The 24752-nt window shown below is 40.9% G+C and overlaps 1 protein-coding gene across 1 annotated transcript in view; it reads left to right on the top strand.

The window, feature by feature from the left end:
* Positions 1-13568: 13568 nt before the first annotated feature.
* Positions 13569-24752, top strand: part of GLRX3 (glutaredoxin 3) — a 22929-nt gene continuing 11745 nt past the window's right edge. The window contains exons 1-4 of the mRNA XM_015406540.1: positions 13569-13793; positions 17167-17275; positions 22257-22331; positions 22845-23046. Of these exons, the coding sequence (XP_015262026.1) occupies positions 13702-13793; positions 17167-17275; positions 22257-22331; positions 22845-23046 (478 nt within the window). The 5' untranslated portion in view covers positions 13569-13701. The remainder of the gene's footprint in view (positions 13794-17166; positions 17276-22256; positions 22332-22844; positions 23047-24752) is intronic.

The following is a 24752-nucleotide window of genomic DNA, read 5'->3' on the forward strand; positions in this document are numbered from 1 at the left end:
GAGCGATGTGGCTGCGCAGCGATCCGGAGCAAGGAGGTGAGTGTGATTGCGATTCTCCAGGTAAAAAAAAATGCATCAAGGCCGGAGCAATTTAAACCGCTCTCAGCATGCTGTCTGACCACACCCATTGTAGGCAATACTGGATATTAATGCCTGTAGCTCTCCAAGGCCTAATTGATTAATCCCTTGTCTGACTCAGTATTAGGGAACTCTACATGTTCTCCTGACTAAATGAAAATTCCCAGTAGTGCAAAATTTACAGCCAGGATATGCCTCAAGGAAAGATCCATCCCTGTCCCAGGGCACTATTATTCCTTGGTTAAGTCACTGTGAGAGCTAGGGCCCATTCTGCATCTAGCATTCGCTCTGCTGTTTTACCAAACCCATGTTGGAACAGAAATTCCCCACTACATTGCATGCCACTTTCACTTTCTTTGATTGTTGGATTTTATGGTAGCCTCTACACTGCATGCTGGTTTCACTTCCTTTCATCTCTCGGTTTTATGGTACAGCCTGCGTAGATTTATGGCCACTTTATGGCCATTCAGGGGTGACTCTGCAGTCAGTACAGTGTTGGCTCAGGGTATTTGAATGTGGTTTTGAGCCACATCTTTTTCTGTTCCAGTGTGGGTTTGGTAAAACAGTGGAGAGAATGCTAGTTGCAGAATGGGCCCTAGTGTAGGGCTTTGTAAGGGGTTGTGGCATACCTCACCTACTCCTATCCTAACATAAATTAAAATGGTTCATAGTAACGTAGTAGATTTGATTCATTCTTCTTTGACTTAAGCGGAATCTCTCAGCAACTCCTTTGACTGGACATTGTTATGCTTCACATACAGAAAGCAGAGTGTGCACAACATACTAACTGCCATGCTGGGTCAAGCCATCACCCTTCTAGTCTGCCATTTGGTTTCAAATAGCAGCCATATCCAAGTGTCTTTAGAAGTTTATAAGCAAAGCATGAAAATAGCAGCTTTCCTACCCTGGTTGCCCCCTGGCAATTGACTCAGATGGATACTGGTGTGGCGCCAAATCCTCAGACTTTGCAAAGTGGAACTTACCCAATTCCTTCTCCTCCTGCAGCCCACTGAGCCCCCACTTTATTCCTGATGGTCAGCAGACCCTCAACAGCATAGGGGGTAAGTGGGGGTCTGCAGTGAGATGGGAGAATGATGGAAACAGGAATGTCCTCTTCTGTATATGGAAATGCTGTTCCAGAAGAGGAGCTGTGTGGTAGGATGCAGCCTCCAAAAACAGAATTTTCATTCCACTATCATAGAGAACAGTAGGGATGCAACTGGATTTCTTATCCCTTCTGGTTCTGTACAACCCTTAAGTTGTTATTATTGCACCATTTTCTGTTTCCTTGCACTGATTTTTTTCCCCTATGAAATGTACATACTTTTCCATATTATTTGTGCACCAGTAAGTCAGCATTAAGGGGCCACGGTGGCTCAGAGGTTAAGATGCTGAGATGCAGACCAGAAGGTCTGTAATTTGGCAGTTTAAGATGCTAGTGCAACGGGATGGAGTGAGTTCCTGTCTCTGGCCCCAGCTCCTGCCAAAATAGCAGTTTGAAAGCAAGAAATTGCAAGTAGATAAATAGGTACCGCTTCAGTGGGAAGGTAACAGTGTTCCTTGCACCTTGGCGTTTAGTCATGCTGGCCATATGACCATGGAAACATTTTCGGACAGCACTGGCTCTTTAGCTTGGAAATGGAGATGAGCACTGCTCCCTAGAGTCAGATTCGACTGGCTTTCGAGCAAGGGAAACCTTTGCCTAAGTCAGCATTACACATTGTGTGTGTGTGTGTGTGTGTGTGTGACATTTGTTGGATATATAAATGCATACAACACGAAAATAAAACAAACATGTAATACCAACTATGAAAATGGGTGGACCAAAACTGATTAGGTAGCCAAAATGGTTGAGTAAGCAAACTCCAAAAATAATTGTGGCAGGCCAAAACTGTTCACAATGACAATGTATGGGGGAGAAGCAATCAAAAGGGGCGTACTCATTCATTCCTTGCTAATTTATCCTTCCTATTCTCATTTTTTCACAGATGGTCATGAGCTGATTTTACATTGTGATATGATTTGTAGAAAAGGTAGATTCTCTTAGGGCATCTGGCCAGGTGTGCCTATAATGGGTGGAAATGTGATCTGTTATAAACCAGCCTTTAATCCCAAGCCTAGATAAAACTAGTTAGGAAATGATTCCGTTTCAAAATAAGGCACCACTACACACCGGATGCTCTGGGTGCTAAGAATTCTGAGGTAGACTGCTGAATTGTGCATAGTCACCTACTACAGTAATAGTAATTACCGTTTATTTATGGAGTGCTTTGGAATGTTCAAATTGCTTTACTTATCTTCTCTTGTTTGTACTATATTGTAGATGAGTGACTAAAAAGAGGCAGACAGGTTCTAAGGCTATCTAGTTAAGTTTCTGCACAGTTAGGATGGAACCTGTGGATATACCGATTGATACTGCCAAACTATAAACTTTCTGGTCGGCAGCTCAGCGTCATTAAATCACATCTGCAGATTATATTGTCATGCAGTGCATGTACAGTGTAATCCTATGCAGAGTTGCTTCAGTAAGTTCACATAAGTCAACAGGCTTGTACTGGAGTAAGTGTGCATAGAGTTGTACTGTTAGGGATACAATAACTTTCTTTGGTGGTTGAGCAAGGACCAAAGGCAATGGAAAAATAAATATCTTGTGTATTTAATGTTTGGACTGTTCGCAGTTGACAAAGATGAAACAAAATTTGCTTGCCTCTGTGATCTAAGCAGCTGTTCTATTGTTTGTTTCACAGGTTTTAAGAGAATCTGGTGAAGAACAAGAAGGCCATACTAAGAAAAACGCGGATAAAAGATCAGAAACCGCGGGAGTCTGCCGGCTTCGGACCGGGAAGCGGGTTTGCCTATGTAGACAGGAAACTTTACTGCGGGAGAAATCAGCTGCGAGTCCGGCACTAAACATCCGTGTGACCACGACCTAAGTTACAGTCAGACTTGGAATAGTTCAGATCTAAACAAAAGATCAGTCCAGGATCCCTGAATCTGCACTGACTCGTAATCACAGGCTGAAATTAGAGTCAGACTGGGAAAGATAATCATTCTTTGTGGCTAACAGGCAATGGTTTGAATTCTATGCTCCTGGGTGCTTTGTTTGCATTTGATGTGTCCAGTAGTCTAAAGACAGGACCATATTCAGTAATTATCCACAGTGGTTTAGGCAGCAATCCTGAGAACTTCTCCTGAGAGTAAGCCCCATTGAATAGCATGGGTCTTACTTCTGAGTGAACGTGCTTAGAATTGGTCCCTAAATTGGGCTAAAGTTGATAGGGTATTTCATTACTTGGTGTTTACAAGTCATCCCCTGTAACCAACAGTATACACTTCATCACCACAAACAACAGACCATTCTCCAACTTCTGTCACCTTATATTAAATAGCACAACTGACGTCTTATAAACTGGAACAATACTTTTGATTAATAAAGTCATTTTCAATTGTGCAACACCTCTGCCCATTCAAATGTAAATGATATACTGCTCAGAATATTTTTGCTAGATACAACATTACTATAGGTTATTCTTCCTGTGCTAGTATTGAAAATTTCCCTTTTCTTAAATATTAGTACAGAGCTGATAATCTGCATTTGTATCCTCCACCTACACAACAAATGCCAATGCCTTGTAAAAAAAGAGAGAGAAAGTTTTGTTGTTTTGAAATGAATGCAGATTTTAAAAGTTCCCCCTTCCAAGACTGTTAATAAAAAAGACAGATAGTAAAAATCTCTAATAGTAAGACAGTCACTCATCTTCAGAGGCTGTGGATGCCATCTACAGACAAGCAGCTATCTTTACAACTTGAATGTGTAAAAAGACTCATTTCTGAGAACTACCTTAAGAACTCAATTACAGCATGACTGTGTTGGCCCTCATACTTTAAGGACAACATGGAGTTAAAGTACATTATCTTTAGCAAAGATATGGGAAATTATATCTCTGGAATCTTTTTTTTAAAAAAAGGATTTAGTGTTATTTATTTACTTCACCTAATATATTTGAGTGTACAGAAGCAGAATTTATATATTCTTTTTGGATAATGTTTTACTGATTTTTAAAAAAATCTGTTGTGATATTTTGCCTCATAGCATTTTTTATATCATTTGTTTTTACTTTTTCGAGACTTGTGGGTCACTTTGGAATTCTTAAGATGTTTTTGTTTTGGTGGTTTGATGTTTTGGGTGGTTTGGGGGTTAGCATTATGGATTTAGAAAGCTGGGTGCTACTGAGGATTCATGGGGGGCGGGGCGGACAGTTTATCAATCCCATCCTACTCCCCAAATCCTTCTCTACAGGACTCTCTAAGTTTTGGGGGGACTGAGCTGTTAATTTTATCCTTTATTTGTCATTCAGTTGTTTTCCATATTCTACCCATTCTGGAGTGTACTCACTCCTCATCAGATCATCTTCTGCTTTCTTTTGATTAATTTACAAAGTCATATTTTTTGCATAGCTGTGGAATGAAATAACACCCCTGCCTTCACTGCGGCAGGCTTTGTAGTGTGGCTTTCATCATGCAAACTGGGGCTAGCCAGGTTACTGTAGCCTTTTCCAGTTATTACCCCATACATACCATACATGGGGTAATATGGGGAAATCATGCTATACTTGAATCAGAATTCTGGTACATCTGTATAAAGTTTGAATATATGTGCATTACCCCTTTCAGACAAAAAAGTAACTGCAAGTATTGGGAGGTCACGTGTAGTGCATTCTCCCCAGATGTGTGGTAAAACAAAGCGATTGAAAAGGGCTTTTTAAATATAGGGATGCTTTTTTAAATACCGGTGAAAAGGAGAAATTGGAAGCTATTTTATTAATTAGTATGTGTTTTATTGTAGTATTGTGATTCATATTTTTAAGTAGTTGAAATTTGTTCCAAAAGTCTTTGTGTGTGTGTGTGTGTGTGTGTGTGTGAGAGAGAGAGAGAGAGAGAGAGAGAGAGAGAGAGAGAGAGATGAAGTTTTAGTTTTAACTCTGAGCTCACTGGGTGACTTTGGGCAAGCGACTCTTCTCAGCCTAGTCTCCCTCACAATGTTGTTGTAAGGGAAAAATTGAGAACCATGTATGTTTCCCTGGGTCCATTGGAGGAAATGTGGGATAAGAATTGTTAGACAGATATATCCATTTTTTTCACAGAATTATCTGAGCCAGAGTGAAAACTCTAAATATTTATGTAGTTCCTGTACAGTTCCATTTTAAACTATGAAAATTTTTCAAGGCTTAGAGGAAAGAAATAGCTTTGGTCCTGAGGCATCCAAGTTCAGCAAAACAGGTAGGATAACAACTTCAAATACATCCAGATATACAATTTTCATTTGCACTAATATGCTGTACCAAAATGTGGAAGATGCTTTTGAACACACAGTTGTTACCCACAAATTGTAGGTCCCTGGCAATCCAGAAAGCTGGCCTACTATAATGATTGTGTGTGATTTGGGAAGACCCTGATTCAAATCCCGCATCTCCAGTGAGTTCACAAGATGTTTTTTGGTACAGTACTGTCTCTCACCTTTATATTTGCCCAAAGGGGATAGTTATGATTTGCTTTTATATACTATGATAACTGCGCTAAATCCCAGGAACTCAGGAAATGTTGTTCAGTGTACTGTGTGGGTGGACTGGGTACGAAAATACCTTAAAATGTCTCTGTCATCATGCAATACTCTTCACTAAGTGGAAGAAAGCCTGCGTTTTCAATCCTGCTGCTAGTCTTGTATTGTATTGTATGGTATTATTGATGTTTCATTATCTTGCCTTGAAAACCCTGTGGGTCACAATAATGTGGCTGCGGCTTGATGGCATTTTCCAACACCACCAAATAAATGCCAGTTTTCATTGCTTCCAAAATTATATGCTGACACAGAGGAAGTATTTTAGAAATAACAAGTGGGGCACCCACAAGCCATCACATTTCCTCTCCCCCACTATTTAACATTTCCTTCCTTGAAAGTCCCCATAGCCTTTCCCCTTTTGTGCTTCCTTCTCTTCTTCCCACCCACTAGCCAACCTATCTGCCCTTGTGTGACGTCCTTCTTATTGGGGAGACTCTTCTTCCTTTTAACCACACTATGTTAACATAAACTTGGTAGATTACTGCTGCCACCAGGAATTAAAAATACCAAATCTCTCTATTATGGTAGAATGACCCTGTGTCTGGGCACCTCAGAGAACCATGTGGCCCTGAGGAAGGACTGTTCTGACTGCTGGGATAAGTTTAAACAAATAATGATTTATTTATAAAAGAATAAAATAGGTTTCTGGGTATTTTCAACTGTTGTTGAAGAAACGAACTTATAAATATAACTGATAAAGCTGGGCGTCACACACTGTTTCTCAAAACACCGAAACTCAACTGACAGCCTTAGCCACTCAGGCTAAACTCTGCCTCTCTTAGCCACACAGGCTAAACTCAAACTGCTTCTTCTGCTATACAGGCTAAAAACTATAAACACTCCATACTCTAAAACCCAGAATCTCCCCCCACATTCTCTGTCATCAGCCAATCACATCACACTCATCTTCCTCTATCACTCTCCTTACATTACTTCAGTCAAACTAAACATTTAAAGAAACACACACCCCAAAATATGAAATCATTACACCCTGTCTTTAGCTTTCCCTCCCCCTGGCAGTTTCTACCTGGGAAAACTAGGCTGAGTTGTATGGTGCCAGCAGCTGGGCTGCGTCCAGTTGTGCAGTAGGGAACCTGCAAGGACTTATGGGTGGCACTTTTTCCCTGTATCCCTCTGCCCACACTATTTCTTCTTGCCTTCCTCCTAGGAATCCCCATATCCCCATCTTTCTGATTCCTCCTTTCCTTCCTACTCATCAATCAACCTACCTTTTATCAGCTCCTGATCTTCAGTTATATTTATTATTTATTCATATCCCCAACAGAGACCCAAAGCAGCTCACACCATTCTCCTGTCCTCCATTTTATCCTCACATCAACCCTGACTGGCCCAAGGTCATTCAGTAAGGTCATTCAGAAAAAGCGGAACAGCGAAGACCTGCGCCGGAGGAGGGTCGCCGCCAGACTGTCCCCTCGCAAAATAAAGATCTGCTACAACAGGATAAGGGTGCCTGGTAGGCTTCTCACCTTCCCCTACATATGTGGCCCTAGATTAGATTGGTTAAATTGGAATTGTAAGCCGCTCAGAGCCCCTAGGGATAGAAGCCGAAGGAATAAATATATATAAATAAATAAGCTTACATGATAAAGTGGACATTCAAACTATGGTCTTCCAGATCCTAGTGTGAAATTGTAGCCACTACAGCACACTGGCTTTTGTGGGGTGGACAGCTGTGCAACAGTAGTGAGCAGCCAGTCCTGGGTGAGTCATGCAAGTCATATGGTATTGAATTTTCTTGTAGCTGCTGCCAAGACTGGCCCTGACATGTCTTCCATCAACCATAGAAGAAGCCCTGCTCATTCCCCTTGCCTTTTACTGAAAGAAAACAAGGCTTGAAGGCTGGCAGTACTGTTGTGGTTGCCTAGCAACCCCAACACTGGCTACGAACATAATTTATTAAAACTATGGGCACTGTTTCTATTACAAGGGAGGGTTTACCCCACCTTTTAAAAAAATCAGATTTTTTTGTGTGAACCTGGGACTTTCTCATGATTGTAGAAAGATCTGTCTTGTCTATTAATGGCTCCAGTCTCTGGGTTTTGGTATCCCAGATTTGGCCATGTTAAAAATTAGATACTATTTTTTGCTAGTGAATTATCAGTAACTGAAAATGCACAGTATGTTTCTGGCAAAATATTACAAAAATACTTAATTTGTAAAAGGATTGTATATATGAGCTCCCCAATCCAATTAATACATAATAAACAACATGGATGCTCCCAACAGTGCTACAATTTCCCAGATCCGAAAGAGGGTGTATTGCCAGAGAAAATGAAGGAGGAGAAAAGGTTTTAAAGTATTCCTTGTAGACAATTGGTTAAATTGTTATGTATTTTATTATACAGCAATAAAATTTATGTATAGAATGTAACCTTGTGTTTGCCTTCAATTAATTTTAACTCTGTTGTCATGCATTTTCCCTTGACTTCAATCACTTCTCTTCTGTGAACTGGAAAGACGCATCCTATGTCCACTGCTATGACTTTGGCTCTGTGTGAGGAAAGTGGTTTTAAGGCCAAAGAGCTTAAAGAAGTAAATCCTATTTTCCTCCTTCAGATAAAAATAGTGGTTCCAAAGGGAGTACTGGAACAGAATTCTGTTTAACTATGTTAATTTTTAATGGGGGGAATTTCTCTTGTGAATACAGTGAAATAAAAACTGATTTTGTCAGGAATGTCTTTTAACCATTTCAACAATTTATCCCAAATTGTTTTTATAATATGGGACTGCCATATTATAACAATTTGAAATTTGCCCTTCTTAAAACATTACAGAGAAGACAAAATTTGATGAAGCCCTGTGCAATTCTATGCAGAAATAAGTCCTACTTTATTCAGCAGAGTTTATCCCCAGGCAAGTGGGAGTGGGATTGCAGTCAAGAATCATGATCCTAAAAAATTTTAAGATATAATCCCAGGTGTTCCAGTTGGATTACTCATGTGTAGTTGGTTAAAGAATATAACTGTAGCTAACAGGCCATGTGGTCCAAAAGATATTTTGTCCCCTTTAATGTGTTTTACGTAGATTTGGATATGGACTCTCTAATCTGTTTCCTTTTAATTTGAGGTGAATACCTGCACATCTGGAAACTGTGGTTTTCCTACTCACAGAGCTGCCCCATTCATTTCAGTAGTGCTTGTATTGGCTGAGCGGTTGGAGGATTATACTGTCTGGGAGGTTTGCCAGATTAATTTGGCCTGCTGCCTGTTGTTCAATCTGGAGCCACTGAAGCCCTTGGTTTCTCTGGGACCCTGCTGCCAGATATTCCATATGGGATGCCCAGAAATATAGCCTAACATTAGGGAGATTTAGTTCTCCCATGTCTCAATGGGCCTATACATTTTTAATGACAATTCTTGTTTTTTGCCTACTAAATGAACCTTGAAAAGGTCTTGTGGAGCTTATTAAAGTGTGAGGTTTTAAATTTTCTGAAACAGTTGTAGTTGATATAAGAGACTAGGGAGGGTATTTATTTTAGGAAGCGGTATTCTTTCCATAATTGGTGTAGGGAGATTCATCCACCTATCCAGATGATCCTTAACATTCAGTGGCATCAGGTTTGTGCTTGGTTGCTGAATAGTGTCATTAGCATGTTAAATGAGAATAAGGGCATGGAGTATATAAGGGCTTAAGTGGTTTGTGGATCAGAGATATGGTAGGATAAAAAAGTTACAGTACTGAAATCCTGGTTCTCTCAGCTGCTAAACACCATGTTCCTACATACTGCTTAGAAATGTCCCATTGATTGCAGTGCAATTTATTAACACGTAACGCCCAGTCCAGCAAAGGAAACCAGCTGTACAAGTGCGGATTCCTGATTCTGATTACCAACTATAGAACACAAACACTTAATTTGTGCCCAAAGGACTCTAAAATTATATAGCCAACAAAACATGGGAAGCCCCATATCTTGTCTATTCCTAATCCCTGAGCACATAAGCATCTTGAGGGACCAGGTGATTTTAAAGCAAATTGTGGAAAGGGTCAGACAGCGGCTTCATCCCATCACTCCTCTGCTCAGCAGAGTCCTTTGAAGAATGTCTTGCACTTGGGGGGCGGGAATCACACAGTTGGTCTTCCTGCGTAGTTTGAACCTCAGAATTTACTTCTCTTACACACGTCTTACTCACAGGACTCTTCAAAGTAACATCTCATTTCACTCTCTTCTTCCAAAATGTGTGTTAATGCATACACCTTAATGTATATACCAACTGTACGTAACCAGTCAAGACAATGAAGCTGAATCATAAAGCAGTTTAAATATATGGGATGGCAGGAGTGTAAATAGAAAACAGTAGTTTGAGTGCTGTTCTAGTGGGCAGAAAAGAAATATTTAATTGAATACATACAATATATACTTTGTCTGACATGTGTGCCAGTGTCATGTAAAACTGATTTTGCATCAAATCCTGAAATCAGTTTTGAACTTGATGTTAAGAGGCATGATACATCAACAAGAGAAGAACCCAGATGAAAAGGAAATGGGATATTAAAATAAGTTAAGGGTGCATTGCAGTAATCTGTGCAGTTCACAGAAACTTAACATTTTCAACGCTGTTGAAATTTGTACTATATGTCATCACGTACATAGTGCCTGCAAAACTCAATCTGGTTCATCTGGAATATTAATCTCCTTTATTTCTGTGGAGCCACTCCAAGAAAAGAATGGATTTGGGGAGTGAGATGATAGAAACAAAAATAATTGTACTCATGCACCAAGGCAGGGCTGGCTCCTTAAAGAGGCCACCTGAGGCAGTAGCCATGTGGTTGATTTCGGAGTTGGCAACTTCCCATCCCACCCGCTGCCCGCCCACCTGCCCATTTGCCTGACTGCTGCCCCTGCCTGTGTGCCAGAGGATCTCTTTATACTTCAGTCACCCAGGCTTCAAAAACTGGGCAGCAAAGCGCACATGCTAATTCTCAAATTCTCAATAGGACTCCTCCTGTGAAACAACAAAAATACTGATTAGGGAAAAAACCTAGTGGCATGGCAGAGAAATAGCAGTGGTGGAGGCGGCTGATGGAAGAGAAATGGCACTAATGTGAGTGGGACCTTTGAAAACATGCATTTTTCCATCCAGGTGGCATTGCTGATGCATTTATACTGCATTCTTTACAGAAAGATCATACCTTTACAGAAAGAACATACTAAAGATAAAGAAAGCCTAGAAAGTGGACAGTTAGAGGATGGTGTGTGGATGTTCCAGTTCAAAAAACTAAAAGGGGAGGGGGACGTATCCCAAAATAAATTCAAAAGAACCAAAATGTTAAGGAAATCTGAATATAAGGGCCCACTATTTCTGTGAATACACTTGAAGCATAAATATTACCAAATATATGAAAATATACATGTATTTAATCCAAATTCAATAGAAACAAGTATTGGCCCAAATAATACCCTTAGTTTAGAATAAAATTCTACATTAACCCCAAAGATAGATCATAATTGACCAAACATGTTTTGGCCCATTGGCCTTCCTCAGTGATCAAACAACGTTGTCACAGAATGGTTCCAGACATTACAACACAATCGTTTGTTAAAGTTAGACCAAGGTGAAATTGTTTTATAATAATTATCTGTGACCTAAGGCAGAAATATAAACCAGACACCTCATTCTAGATAGCTCGCTGCCATGATCAGGTACACTTCCCTTGAATAATGGTTGAATTGTGCACCTTTCTCTCCTGGTCAAAAATTTTTTTGGATGCAATCTGGAGCAGATAGTAATGTAATAGTCCTATTAGGCCTCTGATTTATCTTCCTGCCTTAGGTCCCAGATCATGATTATAAAACAATTTTACCTTGGTCTAACTTTAATAAATGATTATATTATTGTAATGTCTGGAGCTATTCTGTAACAACATTGTTTGACCACTAAGGAAGGCTAATGGGCTGAAAATGTAGAATTTTATTCTGAACTGAGGCTATTATTTGGGCCAATATTTGTTTTTATTTAATTTGTAATAAATGTATATTTTTGTATATTTGGTAATATTTTTGTTTCAGGTGTATTCACAGAAATGTTGGGCCCTTATATTCAGACTTCCTTAACCCTTTGGTTCTTAATTGGATGTTCTATGTTTCCAACCCACTGCCATTTGAAAGCCAAAGGAGAAAAGCCACAGTCCTGCGAAGTTAATACTGGGAAAGTTTTTCCGGTTATATTTCTCAAATATCCAGAGAACCCACCCATAATACAGTATTAGTGTTACTACTTTAGCATAAGTAGGTTCCTTTTGTGGACAGCAGCCAGGGATGGCACATTTTGTTCACAGGCTGCCTGTGTTGCAAAATGCCATGAACTATGCAGTAATATATTTTTCAATCAAAGTCAATGTTCAGGCAACTGCAAAAATAAACTCTATGCTATTATTAACAAAGGACTCATTCCTGTTTTCAGCACAAGTTACAGGAAGGTATTCTGGAGAACTTCCATATACATCAAGTTCCCTGTACCAGCACAGCCACCTTTTACTCACTGAAAGTTCTGCCTGTGTAGCTACAATATAATGTACACATCTGAGACTATATCCCATAAAAATTACATTACTGAACAAACATAGGGCCTGGCTGCAATGAAAAATAATAAATGTCTGAGCTTTATGAGCCAATTGAACTGCACCTCTGTAATCTTGTATACACATAATCCAAAGTATACCAAAAATGTGAAAATAGGACATTAGTAGGATGCTCCCTTGAAATGAAGGATCAAAATGCATCACAAAATGGTTTTATTTTTTATTTATTTTACTTTATAGGCTGCCTTCATCAATGAGGCTGAAGGTGGCACATAAAACAACCCATGGACAATGCAATGGACTAAGACTACAGAACTAGGAAGCAATGCGAACAACAAACTATCCAAGGCAACAAAAGGCAACAAACTATAAACAGTACCGAAAGTGGATTATAAAAGAAAGCACTAATAGCAGATGATACCTAATAATCACTGCAGCAGACTACAGTCCTACTCCATTATAAAAGTGGCCTCTTTGGCTGCTCCATTCTGTTACAGTTCTAACCTCTTTTCTAAACGTCCTCTTGATCCATTTTACAAAATGACTGTGGAAGCCTTTCTGGCACCCAGGTCAGTTTCATAACTAAAGCCACTGCTGAGAGAATGGCAAGTGAAGGGCAACTGCCAGTCTTACCTGCTTGCAAGGCAGTATTTCTAGATTGACAAATCTGCAAATTTGGTATAAACCCAAGATAGCCTGATACTAGGCAAATCAAGCATCATTTCTGCATATAGAAAGAATCAAACGAGAACCCCCAGGCCACCCTGAACCGAGGAATTTGATACGCACTCGAAGACACACATTAGTAGAAAACTCTGAAAATAAAGTCTTTCTAGAAGTGGGAGACACATATACCAGCAAACAGGTCGAAAGATTTCGAAAACCAACAACGGGCCCGCGATGTAGCGCACAGCCAAAGAGGGTATAATGAGGAGCATTCATGCTTATGTATGGAGGAGGAGCCCTTCAAATTACTACAGGAAGGAACTCAGCTTGTACTTGTAGCATGCAGGATTCCTTTCCTAGTAGTAAATGAAACTTCCGGTGGTTTCACTCCGCTCCCAAAAGAGGCTCGATGAAGCACGCTAACGGTTGGGTTCCTGAGCATCCTTACAAGAAGGCAGCCCCAGCAATGAGACTTACTACCAAATGGGTGTACAAAAGGAAAGGCAGTCTATCGCATTAAACTAGGCAGGGTTATATGCCTAGGCTATGGAGACAGCAACCCCCATTCAGAACTCTGGGCGGAACAACAACAACAAAACTTCACCTCTGCAGGCCCAATTCGCATGCGCGAGATTTGAACACGCGTTCGCGAGGATGGCGTAGGGCTTTTAAAAAGTACGTGAGGATGAGCATGCGCAATGAGGCGCCGTCGGCAACGAGATAAGCGGAGAGGTACAATACCATCGTCCTGTCTCCCTTCCTTCGCTTGGTTGTGGTGAGGAGGATCGGCACCAGCCATGGCGGCCACGGAGGCGGGAGGAACGACGGCGGCTGTGGTGGAAGCAGCATCCTCCGATCGGTTCCAGCAGTTGTTGCAGCAGCCCGGCCGGTACGTCGGGTCTTCTATTCCCTGACCTGTTTACAGTTGCGCTGTACATTGGGTACCCCTTGGGGGTTGATGGAAGGAGAAGGAAGAGACAGCGGCCTCGGGAAGCAGCACAAGGCATGCTGGCAAGGCCGCACTGGTGCTGCCTGCACACGATCACTTACCGCCGGGTTTAATTATCCTCCTCCCATGACTTTCTGATCCCCCCTCCCTCCCGGTCATTGGGATGAATAAAGGGCAGCCTTCTTGCTGTCTTGCATGTCCTTTTTGTCTTTGCCCGTGTGGGGATTCTAATGCAGCTTAATCATTTCTAAGGAGAATAACATTCTCAAGGTTTAATGCATGCCTGAGCTTTGTCTGGGGATGTTTTTGATTCCAGATCCCAGTCTATGAATGTGTGAAATACAGATCAGGCGTATTGTGCCCTTCTCCATGCTTAGGGTTAAGTTTGCAAATCAGCTGACTCAAACTTGAGCTTCTAGGAAATACTTACTTTTTTCCCCTGGAGTGCAAGAAGTTCATGTTTTCATGGAGTGGCACCTAAGCAGCAGGAAGGGCCTTGTTTAGGGACTCTTACTGTATTCTGCTTCCAGGCTTTTTTTCTATAATTGGCTGTGAGTCCTCTCAAGATGACTCTTTTTCCTGAAGACAGAGGTAGCGAAGACAGACTCTGAGTGAAAAATCCTGTAAACCTGATCTGATAAGAAACACTTTTGAAATTGCTGGAGTGGTTATAAATGTAAGGAATGATAATCACCACTTTGTATACTACGGTGAAGTAGTAGGTTCATGCCTGTACATGTGTACTGAAATGTTTCCCACAATGTATGATGTACCTACCTTTGTTTTGTACTGTCATTCCTTTCTTGGAGAGCTGTGATGTGCCCTGACTACTTGTATATTATGGCGAGCATCTGTACTTTCTGATCCCTGTGACTTGTATGGTGTACCTGAGGGAGAAAAACCCTGCCTATCCAGGACCAAATCTGTCTAACTCAAGCCATCACAGCTTTTTAGAATACACAATTATTTTCAGAGTGTAGTTAAAACCCTGATGTGGGTCTTAAAAAAGATGTAATCTTAGGTTCTGCTATGTCAGGACTGTGGCATACAGAAAAGTATAAGACACTGTTGCCTGGATACCATCTTTTGATTCTCTAGATCAGCTGTCATTGATTAGATTTCTCTCTGAGGGCATGTATCCCATCTTCATTAGTGACATATTTGGGGAAAGAAGTTTCTGTATTTTAGGGATTTGGCAAATGTGGAGAGTTCTAGCAGATGTGTGAGGATAAGGGGCCATGCCACCGCTTCTTAGAATTGGCTTTTGGAGCCCTTCTGGTACAACTGTAGTTCTTTGGAGCTAGAGTGTAGTGGTTAAGAGTGGCAAAGTCTAATCTGGAGAACTGGGTTTGATTCTTCACTCCTCTGCGTGAAGCCTGCTGGGTGACCTTGGGTCAGTCATGGTTCTCTCAGAACTTTCTCACTCCATCTGCCTCACAAGGTGACTGTTGTGGGGAGAGGAAGGGAAGGCAATTGTAAGTTGCTTTAAGACTCCTTAGGGTGTAGAAATGCACGGTATAGAAACCAACATTATTGTTGTTGTTGTTGTTGTTGTTGTTGTTAATAATAATAATAAATAAAAATATATCATGCTCCCTTTCCCCTGAAAGGGCAGCTAAGAGTATATAAAAAACACCTGATAAGAACAACAATACAAAAGATAAAATGAATAAACTTTAAAACTATAAAAGGATTAAAAATCTGCCCCATTAAAATCTATCCACTTTTTTCTTTTTCTGTTTTTAAGGGATATCTAGCAAACCAAAGTTAGCAGGGGTAAGGAGATGCACTGAGAACTCAGTCTGAAGGAATGCTTCAGTTGTCAGAGTTTAGTGCCAGTCATTGAAGTCTGTAAATTTACACTATATGACATTATTATTCCCAACAGTAGCCTGTGTTGTGTGAACACTGGGAAATGCAATTCTTAACTCTGATGTTCCTACTAATACGACTTAAGGCCTGTTCAGAAAAAAAAAATCAAATGTTTAATAAGTCCTTTTCACTTTAGCTCCCTACAGATCTCTGGCTGCGTCCTCTTGAGGCAGAAATGAACTTGAATGTATGTGTGCGAAAATGCTTTCGTTGGGTGTTTCTTTAGATCTGTTTTTTGTCGTGTAAGTGGAGTGAGCTGTGCACGCTGACCTTGCTGAGCAGGAAGTTTAGCCCTGAGGAAGTCTTGCGGCCTAGGAATATACTTGCACAGATCGTGGCAGCAGCTCTGTATTCAGGGAGAGGTGGAGGGATGCAGCAGAAAGCTGACATCTAAGAATACTGCCACTGACTTCAGTGGGGCAAAGATTTATTCCAAGTTGTCTGAATTATTTGGTTTGCCTATGTTTCCGCACCTTGCTCCAATACATTTTTTTAAGGTATAGATAAATTTGTTGTAGTTTTTATGGTAACTTCAAAAACATATTTTAAAAAGTTTTGGGAACTTATAGCACATCAGAGAGATGGTGTGTTAAGTGATCCATTCTAGATACCAAGAAGACAGAATTACACACTGCATAGAGTTTTCTGAACAACACACTATAGAGTGCTGCAAATAAAAGTGGGAGACCAGTGCAGGAGGAGAGGAACTTCTCAACCTTTCCCCTCTCATGTTGCCTTTCTGCTGAAAGCTGCTTCTGTGCCTCCTCTTTGGCAGTTTGGCATTCTATTCCATTGTGTTCTTTAAGCCACAAAGCCACATATAAAGTACAGATTCCCACTGAATCTTAGCACTGTGAATAATTCTGTCTTAGATCAGGGCTGTTGTACTCAAAGACCACAGTAGAACAAATACCCTGGGCCTCTCTCCTTAGATGTTCTACAACTTTTAAAGCAAAACTCAGAATACTTCCTGACTTTCTCTGTCTAAAACCTTTGCGACTGATTATTCAGCCATGAGGGAGTCCTTGTGGAGTGCCAAAGGCTACCATTGATAACAAGGTAAATGGACGGTTCAGCTCACGACTTCTGCTATACTCATCCGGAGAGCTGCTGGGTTGACACTCTTCTGGAACATAGTATCTTGAAAAGTGGCTAATTGAAGATTTTCTGGTGATTGTAAATGGAATGTGGATGAAAGCCCACTAAGTGAATGGAATTAGGCTCTCCAGCTTTGAATAGAGGACCTCAGCAGAGACTCTGGGATTTGTCATAGGCTGCAACTGTCTGCAGCTCTCCAAAGTCTCAGACAGAGAAAGGTCTTTCCTAAACTATTGCTAGATACCCGTTAACAATAGAAACTATTGCAATTTCAGTTAACATTTATTTCATATTGTCAATCTCCAAAATACTTAACCTTTGTGTGTTCCCTCTTTTTTCACAGGTCTTTAGTGGTGGTTCACTTTTGGGCCCCATGGGCTCCTCAGTGTGTTCAAATGAACAGTGTCATGGCTGAATTGGCAAAAGAACACCCATGGGTTACATTTGTGAAAGTAAGTTAGCCTGTCTAAATACATTATGGTGTAGCATGATTGCTGGCTATGTGTATGAAGGTTGGGGAAAGTGGAAATAAACTTTTAACGAATTTTCCAAATTTCCTAAAACCGGAAGCTGGGCAAGCAAGATACATTTTCGCTATCAAGGGTGTCATATTGTATTCCCTGTTCTAGGTTAGGAGCTGTGCCGGATATCAGAAAGTCTTTGCTTCTCCAAACAAATAGCCTGTTTTTTCTTGGTTGATATATGAATGGCAGATATGGGGGGTGGATTGGTGAAATAGGTTCTAGTAAAATATTCAGATTTATACGGTATAAACTTTTATAGATTATTCTTTTTGGTATCTTTTACCCTCCCCGTGACATGTAGCATAAAAACAGTCTGAGGATAAATATACCCTTTTCTTCCTAGGCTGATTTTCCATTTCTAGTCACAATGGCTACATCGCTCATATATATATATATTTTTTAAGTCTGGGGGGGAAGTCACAAAATTGTACGCATAAAGTTCTGCCCTCAATCATTGCTGCAGCCACCAACACAAGCTCTTCTGCTCATATGATTTTTTTTTACGTCTGGGAGAAAAAGTCACAGAATTGTATGCATAAAGTTCTGCCCTCAACCATTGCTGCAGCCACCAACACAAGCTCTTCTGTGTGGCTAGTACTCTGTACAGAATGTGTGTGATGAGTTGGACTGCCAGTTAATTCTCATGGCAACGGATATCTCTAAGGCTGCTTCAAAAACATTAATAAAATTTTTGTTTTTTAAAAAATCTCTAAGGCTGCCAGACTAAGTGAAGACTGTCTTCAGTCATCTGCAGAAATGTTGACTGTAAGTCGATATGAGAAAAAGACTGTGGGTTGGACTCTTTGGCTAGGTTTGCAGACAAGATAGGCTGTAAAGAGACTTTTGGAAGCTAAATGGAGCCCAGCTGGTAGAATAGATAAAGGAGGTGAGAGTAGAAAGTGGATTCATGAGACTGGAGATGATGGGGGCCTCGTACAAAGTGCAGGGGCAGGAGGTGCTATTTCTGGTAAGGGGTAGCAAGAGGTCTGTGGGCATGCAGGTACTGTGGCCCATGACACTGAGGACAGAAGCAGGTGTGAAAGGCTCTAAATTGTGCAACTCCACCCCCACCTTGGAAAAACCAGCCATATCTTTGGATGCCAAGTATCTTGCTGAATTTAGTATTCTTTCTTCTTTAAGCTTAAATCTTCTTTTGATCTTAAATTCATTTTTCTACCAGGGTTTGAGATTAGGATAATTGTACTGGTTTTTTTTTAGGTGCATTAAGATAGTGCATTAAATTTAAGATATTAAATCAAGGTAGTGATTGCGTTGGTTAAGCAAATAGGCATTCTTATTTATTTATTGGTACTCTATTCAGAAGAAGTCACTGTTAAACCCAAATGCATATTATATTGTTAGTTTTCATAAATATTGTAGCTGTTTGGAGGCAGCATGCTGAATATCCACTGGGAGGCGCTATATGTGAAAATAATATCTATCTGCCGCAGTAACAGAAGACCAAACTCTCTGGCCCTTTCTTCACTCTTCTTTTAATCCATGTTCACCGCGGTGCCCTCCAAGCAATTCTGCACTAAAATCAAATTCAACCTTCTTTTTGATCCAGTTTTTCCCCACATTCTGCATTACATTACCTCCCTTCAGTGGTCAGCCCGGTTTCAGTCAGCTGTTGCCCCGGGTTATTTGGTTGCTGTTTTGCTGTGGACTTAAATTGCCTCGGCTCAAACACTGAAAAAATCTGGAGTGGCAGGCAAATGCAAAAAGGACCAAAGACACTACGATCACGCACACTAAACAATCCACTTTCAATCTACTTTAAATGCACTTTCCAACTGGATTTTACTGTGTGAACTGGTCTTAGTTCTGTAAAAGGAAGATTGCCTTAAAGCAAAACAAAGAAATATAGAGGGAAGCACTCGCAAAAATCACAGTCAAAAGAAAGAGTAACCCGAAATACCCTCAAAATTTTTCCCAAATAAAACAACCACAAAATCTTGGGATGGTGGCATAGGGGAGCTTTCAAATCAGTTGTAAGGAGTTGTCAGAAAGTTGTTGTAGTTTTTCTGGGCTGTATGGCCATGGTCTTGGCATTGCAGGACCTGACGTTTTGCCCACAGCTCTGACTGACATCCTCAGAGATATAACACAGAAAGATGGAGTACTCTGTGTCAAGATGAGAATAAAAATGGTAGGCAGGTAATTTATATCTACTCAGGAAGGTGGGGTAGAGCTGAGGAGTTCCCCAGGCTGTGACATGCTAATGGAGGAGCTTTCCTGAGGAGGTTCCTTTGTATATGGATTGGTTGTTGAAATTCTAATCTTATCTGTAGTGCTATTGTAAGATGTAGAGCATTTTGTGTTTTTCAGGACAGGAAATTTTACCTGGTTCAGCCACAGAAGTTTATTAAGGATGACAACAAAAATCACTGCAACCAAAATATTGCCTTTCTTTCTGAATCCACTGATATCGTTGAGATCTCAATGCATTCTGAAAATTTATTTTAATGTTTGTGCACATATCCTTGAAGAAAATTAGTGTTGAAATTATTATGGATCATTTGTTCTGAATTCCTCATTCATGCAGTCTTTCATGTTCTTTTATTCTTGTACGAATGCTACGCTGTTTGGTCTCAATGTAAACTTCTCCACAACTGCATGTCACAGCCTGGGGAACTCCTACAAGGTAACACTCAGCCCTACCCCACCTTCCTGAGTAGATATAAATTAAAAATAAAATAAATAATACCTGCCTATCATTTTTCTTCTCACCTTGACACAGCGAGTACTCCATCTTTCTGTGTTATACCTCTGAGGATGCCAGTCAGAGCTGCTGGGGAAACGTCAGGTCCTACAATGCCAAGACCATGGCCATACAGCCCGGAAAATCTACAACAGCTAAAGTTTTTTATTTCCTCAGGTTTTGCTAAGATAGTTAACACTCATAGTGAGATATAAATCTGGGACTCACCAGAGGTGTTAACTAGTTCAGCAAAGTTAATGAATGGTCTCTGTTTTTTTCCTGATCATGACTTCCTGCATGTCATGCTTTCTGACCCAGCTGTTTCTTTTCATATTTCCCACATAAAATGACAGCATTGCGAAGATCCATTTATTGCATCTGAAAGGTGGGGTCTAGCCCATGAAAGGTCACACTGGAATAAAAACGTGACTTCTCTTTAAGATGCCACAAGACTCCTAAATGTTTTTCCTCTGCAACAGACTAACAGGGTTACCCCTCTGGAATGAGTCCCATAGCTAAATACTTGGCCATTACTTGAAAATAGTTAACTCTATTTAACTCGCCAATTGACCAATGTTAATTTACATTGCTCTAATTCACCGTGGTAAGAAACAAAAAGCTGAAAATGATTAACTTTTACTCTGCTGCAATTTAGGTGCTTGGCTAATGCAGCAAAGTTGACCTCGTTTAAGTTCGGAGAAAGGCAGGGCACCGAAACTACGATTAAACAAAAATGGGAAATCATTATGCAGAAGGGGTTTCAAAGAATGAACACCCCTCTTACAGAAAGCTGACATAAAAGTAGCGGGGGGAAGGGAAAAAAAATCTTACTTCTCCGAAACAGCCGCCTCAGATGCTCCACCCCAACCAGTGCTTTTTTTATATCCACGAAGCCTATTTGGGCTGTCGGCATTAAGATATTCATGTTGTTCTCCATTTTAGACTGTGACTCATTATTATTATTTTTGTATTTTGTGTGTGTGTGCCTGGAAGTCATGGTTGACTTCTTGCGACCCCTAGTGGGGCTTGGCTGTTTCAGAGAGGTGGCTTGCTATTACCTGCCTCTGCGTCCCAGCCCTGGTATTCCATGAAGGCCATCCAAGTCCTTTCCAGAGTTGGCCCTGATCTGACGAGACCAGGTTTGCCTGGGCCATCCAGGCCAGATAGAGTTGCCAGGTCCCTCCTGGCTATTGGTGGGGGACTGAACTATCCTTATCTTCCCTCTCCCAACTATTCAGTCTTGTCAGTGGTGATTCACAGATTTGAATGCGCACGGGGAGTATACATAATGCCAGTCGTGATCGGATGCTGTGTGAATGAACCTGCTCTCCTGTGCTCTTTTCTATTTTTCCCATCATGCACTACAATTTCCTCCCCAATTTAAGCAAGCTCTCGTTGGCCATTCCAGTTGGGATGGCAAACAATGGTTTGCATTTGCCACCTGAACAAGCAGGAGAATAGCAGCAAGGGGGGAGGAGGGAGAAGCACGAGCCGGAGGTGCGGCTCCTATAACACCACACCATGGCTTGGCATTTTGTGCGAGTGCAGCCGCCCATACCTGATCTTTTTATGTGAAAGAATGAAAATCTGTTTGTATTTTCTGTCATTTCATACCTGATTATCTGACCAGGCCTCTCGATCAATAGTATATTAATACCTAACAGCCTTGCAGGGGTTAAAAGCTCAAATTTAGCAGGCATCAATAGTTTATTGAAGAAATACTCCCTTTTTGCTTCATAATTTGCAGAAGGCTGCAAATGTCAGTCATGATGTACTGCCTCTTGAAATTAGTCAATAGAGCAAACAGCAAGAATTGCTGTGGGCAGAAAATAAGCACTGTAATCATGACATAACTGGGGTCAGTGATTTATGGATTTCAATATAGTAGTAGCTGCATATGATTGAAAATTTACTAGGTCACTAGTGCACCAAAAATTTTATTCACAGCCTCCAGGCATCTTTTGAAATGTGCAACAAAATAAAAACCTCTGAACCTGTTTTGACACTGCAGGCTCAGTGGATGACAAGCCTGCCCTGTGAGTTTCATTTAAATGCAAATGTGTCACAAACTTTTGCACAGAAATCCTTTTAAAACATTTAACATGACTGAAAAGAGCAGTGTAGACAAGATCAGCTGGCACAGCCTAAACCATAAATAAGTATATGAAAATAAAACCATATTTTATGACTTGCTTTTTTTTTTAACAGCTGGAAGCTGAAGCTGTTCCTGAAGTGTCTGAGAAATATGAAATTACTTGTGTTCCAACATTCTTGTTTTTTAAGGTAAGTTTAAGGGAAACTTTTTTGGGGAGGAATAATTTATTTGGGATTGCTAGGACTTTTGAGTGTCTTGTTGTTATCCTTGGGGTTAGGTGCCTAGTTTAAACCGTGTGAGGTTCTCTTGTGCTGAAACTCACAAGCATTTTGATGGGAAACACAAGCGGTTCTGTTACTTCTAATGAAACTGCTTTCATATTGATTTCTTACCTTATGTTAAACTGTCCAAAAGGCTTTTGCGGGTCATTCTCTTTCTAACAGAACAGCTTTTAACAGATTTCAGTTCACTGCAAATAGAGCTTGGCTTAGCTAAAGTGCTGCATGTTACTGCTGTGTTCACATTTTTTTTAGTAGCTTGATTGAAGTGAGGTTGCACAATGAAAGAGCTTAGGGAATTTGATCTGGCATTGCTTCAGATCCTGCAGTATAATGTTTTGGGTGTGATGAAGAGGATTTTCAGTGTCAGGTACTTTTCAGAAGGCAGTAACACTTACTAGAACTGCTGTTCTCTGTTGGTAGAATTCCCAAAAGATTGATCGATTAGATGGTGCTCATGCGCCTGAATTGACTAAGAAGGTTCAGCGCCATGCCACTAGCTCGTCTGTTCCAGCCGGTTCCAATGACGGGGCTAAAGAGGACCTTAATGTGCGGCTCAAGAAACTGATCAACGCTGCCCCTTGCATGCTATTTATGAAGGGAACGCCTCAGGAGCCTCGTTGTGGTAAGAAGAGCTTTGCATTTCTGTTTAATATAGCAGGGCAACTACCTAAAGTAAGAGCTGTTCAAATCACACTGAGTTTTCCTGCCTGTTTTCTGTGTGGTGCAGGGCTGCAGGGATGGCGTTCCTTGACAACACTGAGATGAACGGGCTCTTTGTCCTGGCCACCTGAACGCACGTTTTAGCTGTCATCCTTCTGCGTCCCCCTCTTGCGTGATTGCTTTAGTCCTGACTTGCTGCAGCTTGCTGGGCTGTGGTCTGGGCTGCCGTTTTGCTAAGCTCAGGGAAAGATGTGTGTGATGTGAGGAAACAGCAGGCCTTTGCAGTTAGGAGTTAGCTCGGGTTAACGTAAACACCCTGTCAAAGGTGTCTAAATTTCCAAACCTAGCCATGTCGGTGTTGAATGAATGAGCCACGATTTAGGACTGCTTGGAGCTAGAGTAGTGTTTTGCAGAGTTTCTAAATTTGAGCTCCACTCCTAAAATGTATCTTGGATGACCTCTAACTCGCTGAAAAATCGTGCAGCTTAGTGTTCAGGAATCCTTGTGGCTAGATTTGAGTCCTTTAGCACCTTGGAGACCAACAAGATTTTATGAGGTATGAGCTTTTGATTCCCTTAATCAGAAATCCTTGTTTCTGTGTGTGAGGAGCTAGGGCACTGATTCAGCGCTGGCTGTAAAAGAAGACAAAAACACATTAGAACATACAATCTTTCCAAAACATCACATGGGGGATCTTTAAAACAAAATATTAGCTCTTCGGATTTAAAAGATGGGACAAACGGAGGGACGGTCACCCCTTCAAATTCAGTACATCAGTGAGAGTTCTCTGCTAGAAGGCATGCAACCCACCCATTGCTCTAGGTTTATGAGGTAGTAATTTGACTCCAGAACCCTACCTTAAGGCCCTAGTATTTCACCACCACCCCTTCCTGCTGCTTTGTATCCATGGGGGGGGGGGACCACCCCTTTCCTGCTGCTTTGTATCCATGGGGGGGGGGGCAATCCCTAATTTGGAGAATCACTGAGCTGGAGCATTCTTAAAATTCATCTCAGAGTGTTGAATGGGATTGTTCTAGAAAGCATGGCTCATGGTTGTATTTAAGGTAGTGCTAGAAATAATGGACATGTGCTCATGAGTAGTTGTTAAAAAAACTGCACTTCACACTTGATTCTGGTTATGTATCTTAGTTGGAAAAAAGGGTTTTTTTTGCTGAAGAGCCCAAAGTGTAGTCTTTTTTTCCAGGGGCTCATTGAATATTTGGATAGTACTATGAAAAATGTTTGGTTTTTTTTTGTGTGTTTTTTTGCATCAGTTCAGTGTTGTAGCCGGAAGACTGTCATTGTATTTTTGATCCTCCTATCCAGGCCCTTCATTATCTTTCTGCAAATGGCTGTACAGAAAACCTTTGTCCTTTGTGGGGATGTCTGTTCCTGGGATCACAACAAATGTTAAAATCCATGAATACTGGGAGATAGGTTTCTTCTGCCTCCCAGTAGTCAAATAACCCAATTTCACTTAAAGTTTAATGACACAATGGTTACAGTGATAGCATGACATGAGTAAAAACAGGGTGGAGATGTGTCATGTGATCAGAGAGTGAATAACTGAAATCATGAATCCACAAACAGTGAGGGTCTACTGTAATTAATGAATTGGTTGAATCTAAGCAGTACAGATCAAGAGATAAATGGCTCGGCCCTGATCTG

This window comes from Gekko japonicus, unplaced genomic scaffold (assembly GCF_001447785.1).
Source record: "Gekko japonicus isolate JY-2015 unplaced genomic scaffold, Gekko_japonicus_V1.1 scaffold23, whole genome shotgun sequence".
NCBI classification, from domain to species: domain Eukaryota; kingdom Metazoa; phylum Chordata; class Lepidosauria; order Squamata; family Gekkonidae; genus Gekko; species Gekko japonicus.